The 3,067-nt window shown below is 39.2% G+C and overlaps 1 protein-coding gene and 1 non-coding gene across 3 annotated transcripts in view; both read left to right on the top strand.

Annotated features, from left to right (window-relative positions):
• Positions 1–71: 71 nt before the first annotated feature.
• On the top strand, positions 72–143 carry trnad-guc (transfer RNA aspartic acid (anticodon GUC)). Its single transcript has one exon. It is a non-coding gene; the product is annotated as a tRNA-Asp (tRNA).
• Positions 144–515: 372 nt separating this feature from the next.
• The window catches only part of tm6sf2a (transmembrane 6 superfamily member 2a), a 4,521-nt gene continuing 1,969 nt past the window's right edge, over positions 516–3,067 (top strand). Inside the window, exons 1-7 of one of the 2 annotated variants that reach the window (XM_008333840.3) lie at positions 516–958; positions 1,353–1,456; positions 1,744–1,838; positions 1,924–2,027; positions 2,108–2,190; positions 2,396–2,520; positions 2,955–3,056. In XM_008333840.3, coding sequence (XP_008332062.1) covers positions 867–958; positions 1,353–1,456; positions 1,744–1,838; positions 1,924–2,027; positions 2,108–2,190; positions 2,396–2,520; positions 2,955–3,056 — 705 coding nt within the window. In that variant the 5' untranslated portion in view covers positions 516–866. Of the gene's footprint in view, positions 1,040–1,352; positions 1,457–1,743; positions 1,839–1,923; positions 2,028–2,107; positions 2,191–2,395; positions 2,521–2,954; positions 3,057–3,067 lie in introns of both variants that reach the window. The other variant, XM_017042193.2, reaches the window with a different exon arrangement.

Genomic DNA, 3,067 nt, shown 5'->3' with positions numbered 1-3,067 from the left:
TAATAATAACAATAATAATAATAACAAGTTGATCAAGACAGCATTTAAGTATTTTAAGCTTACAACACAGCTCCTCGTTAGTATAGTGGTGAGTATCCCCGCCTGTCACGCGGGAGACCGGGGTTCAATTCCCCGACGGGGAGACAATCTTTTATTTCAAAGATGAACTCTCAGGACGACTATAATAAAATGATAATAATAATTACAAAAACAATCACAATAACAACACATTATTATTATTATTATTATATAATCATGAAGTACATATCAGAATTCAGACCCTTTCATTGTGTTTTGACCTCAATTTCATAATTTGGATATTCAAAAAACGTCCTCCTCTTCCATTAAAGTTGATAATGTACTTGAATTAAGTTTTAAATTGACAACATTGTCACGCTGTGTTATTTTCTCGTCACAAAATCCAAGGACCATACTTTACATGTCACAAGCCTCCTACCAAGAACAGTAAACTATGTCCAGTAGAGGGCAGTGTAGCATGTAAATGAGTGTTATAAGCGGATGTGACCAGAAGTCGCTTGTAAGAAAATTCAATCAAAATTTAAATCCACTTAACAAGAAGGTGCTAAAACGTAGCATTGTATCCAAACAGCTCAGTTGCTCTGCCAAATTTTACACGTTTTCCCTTTAAATCCGTAGTCTGCAGACCAAGCTACAAAGTTGACCTTTGAACCCTGGAAGCAGATAGCAGACAGTGCAGTGTGTGCTTTCATCACAGATCAAAAGTTAAAGGCTGACACTCCTTTAAATGAGCAGTGTTGAAGAGGACGCTACTCTCTGCAGCATGACACGTTGAAGACCCCGTTTGGACATTTCTCCTTCGTTTCTTTGAGTTTCCTACAGCCGTGATGTTGCCACCGGTGGAGGTGTCTGTGTTCCTCTTCTCCCTCCTGGTGCCTCCTCTTTTCTACGCCATGAACAGCAAACCTGCTTTTAAGGAGTGAGTCTGTCTGTGTGTAATGGGCCTGCATCTGCTCTGCGAAGTCGACCATACAGATTAGTGGTTTAATGACACGCTCACGTAAGACAACACACAGTGTTTGAACATTATATTTTAGATTAATTAAATGGTAAAAGAAGACTTTTTTAAACACTTTTTAAAGGCTTTGGTTTTATCTTTAGACTATGACGTAATTCATCACTGAAGCTTTATCTTTATTGTTTATCTTCTTGTTTGTTGCTGCTTACGTAACTGTTTTTGTGACTCCTGGATACCTACTGTATACTACTGATGCTACAGTGGGTTTGTGTGTATGATTAATATATTTTGATTTCATATATATATATATATATATATATGTGGCGCACACTAATGACTGACCTCTGGCCTTCAGACCTCAGCCAGTCCTGGTTATGGAGGTGGTCATCCTGTGGTCGGTGCTCGTCCTCTCCCATCTCTCTGTGCAGCACAAGAAGAAAGTCGACCCTTTATTCTACGGTACAGCAATAACCAGTATTTCTACCTAAAATGCTTTAGCTAATTTTGGCTTACAATTATATTAATAATATTTGACTTTACATTGAGCCATGACTGTATATTTAGGAAGGCATCTAATGTTTCTATTTTACACTACCTTCTATGAAGAAATCTGTGAACTATTGTTTTAAGCAAACATTTAGCTTTTACCCAAAATGTTATTTAGTATTTTCATAAACTGTGTTGCTTGGATTAAAATGCCTGTGAATCAAAATATCATCATCGTCATGCACTGTGTTTGTCCTCAGTGTTTGCAATGTTTTCGTCCACCTGCCTGGTGGGTCTGACCAACGCCTTAGAGCACGACGGCTTTATTTCTGGTTTCATGGGCTTCTATTTAAAGGTAATGAGACGTTTAAGCCTCTAAAAGACTCTCGTCTCATGTTGAAAGTTACAATCAACTTCATCATATGATGTTGTTTGTTCAGGGTGAACCTCATCTGAGCACCGCCTACGCTGTGATGATGTCCTACTGGGAGGGCGTGGTCCACTTTCTCCTCCTCCTAATTATCATCCACCGTATGTTTGCAGGGTAAGCTGTGGGTTCACGACACCCCTGTCTGTCATATGTCAACACCTCGAAATTAATTTAGTTGATTTCTGTGTGTGCAGGAAGTCTTACCGAAACCTGGGCTTGCTCTGGGCAGGCTCCACCATCGCTCATCAAATTGTTCTAATTCCAGGAGTGGTTGTTGGTGAGACTCCTTAAGTACCATTTTCAATGACTGAGTTTATTTTTTCTATTTCTCTTTTAAACCTTTGCCATAGTTGCAGAGGTACAGTTCCATTTAGAGTCATGATACTAACATTCCATTTTGACATCAAAATACCGTATTAATTTGCAGAGAGTCAGCATTTGTTGTCACTGTGTGTCATTTATTAGTGCTGTGGTTAATGCAGGTAAATACGGATCAAACATTCGTCCAATCTTTTGGGGGAACGCCCCCTTCTTCCTGTTGCCTTTCTGGGCGGCTGCCATGCTCTTCAGCAGACCCAGGGAAATGCCCATCGTCACAGCAGACAAGGTACAGTTAAAATAGTAAAATATCCTCTAATACATATTAACACTCCTTTAAATATTTGAGTACAGGGGTTTTAAGCAGCAGCGGAAATGAATGGCTAGGGCACAAATGTAGGGCAAAATGTTCTCAACATGTTCTTAATTTCCCTTGACAAGGACATGACACTGGATTTAATGGTCAATTTATTTGAGTAGAAACTGGAGGTGAACATGTCCTGTGGGCTGCTGCAGTGTCTTGTAGGGCTGTCATTTCATTGTCTCTTATAAGTAATTGGAAATAGCAAGGTATCACAGATTAGATAAGTCCTTAGATAAAATACATTCAAATTAAGAAAGTAGAAATATTACCACGTTATTTTAAAGACTTGTAGAGAAAAATGTTGCTTTGTTTGTTGAGTAAATTCTGTTTGGCTAGTCTAACCTTGTGTTCTTTGACAGATCGCAGCTGAGCAGAAGAAAAGTCTGTTGTTCAGACCGGTCGACCTCGTCCTTTCACTTCTCTTGATTGGAGCCCTGGGCTTCTCTGTTTTCAGAGGCTTTGTAAGTATGGA

This window comes from Cynoglossus semilaevis, chromosome 20 (assembly GCF_000523025.1).
Source record: "Cynoglossus semilaevis isolate Cse_v1.0 chromosome 20, Cse_v1.0, whole genome shotgun sequence".
NCBI lineage: Eukaryota > Metazoa > Chordata > Actinopteri > Pleuronectiformes > Cynoglossidae > Cynoglossus > Cynoglossus semilaevis.
Note: the sequence above shows the minus strand (reverse complement) of the source record. Positions and strands in the feature narration are given on the sequence as shown.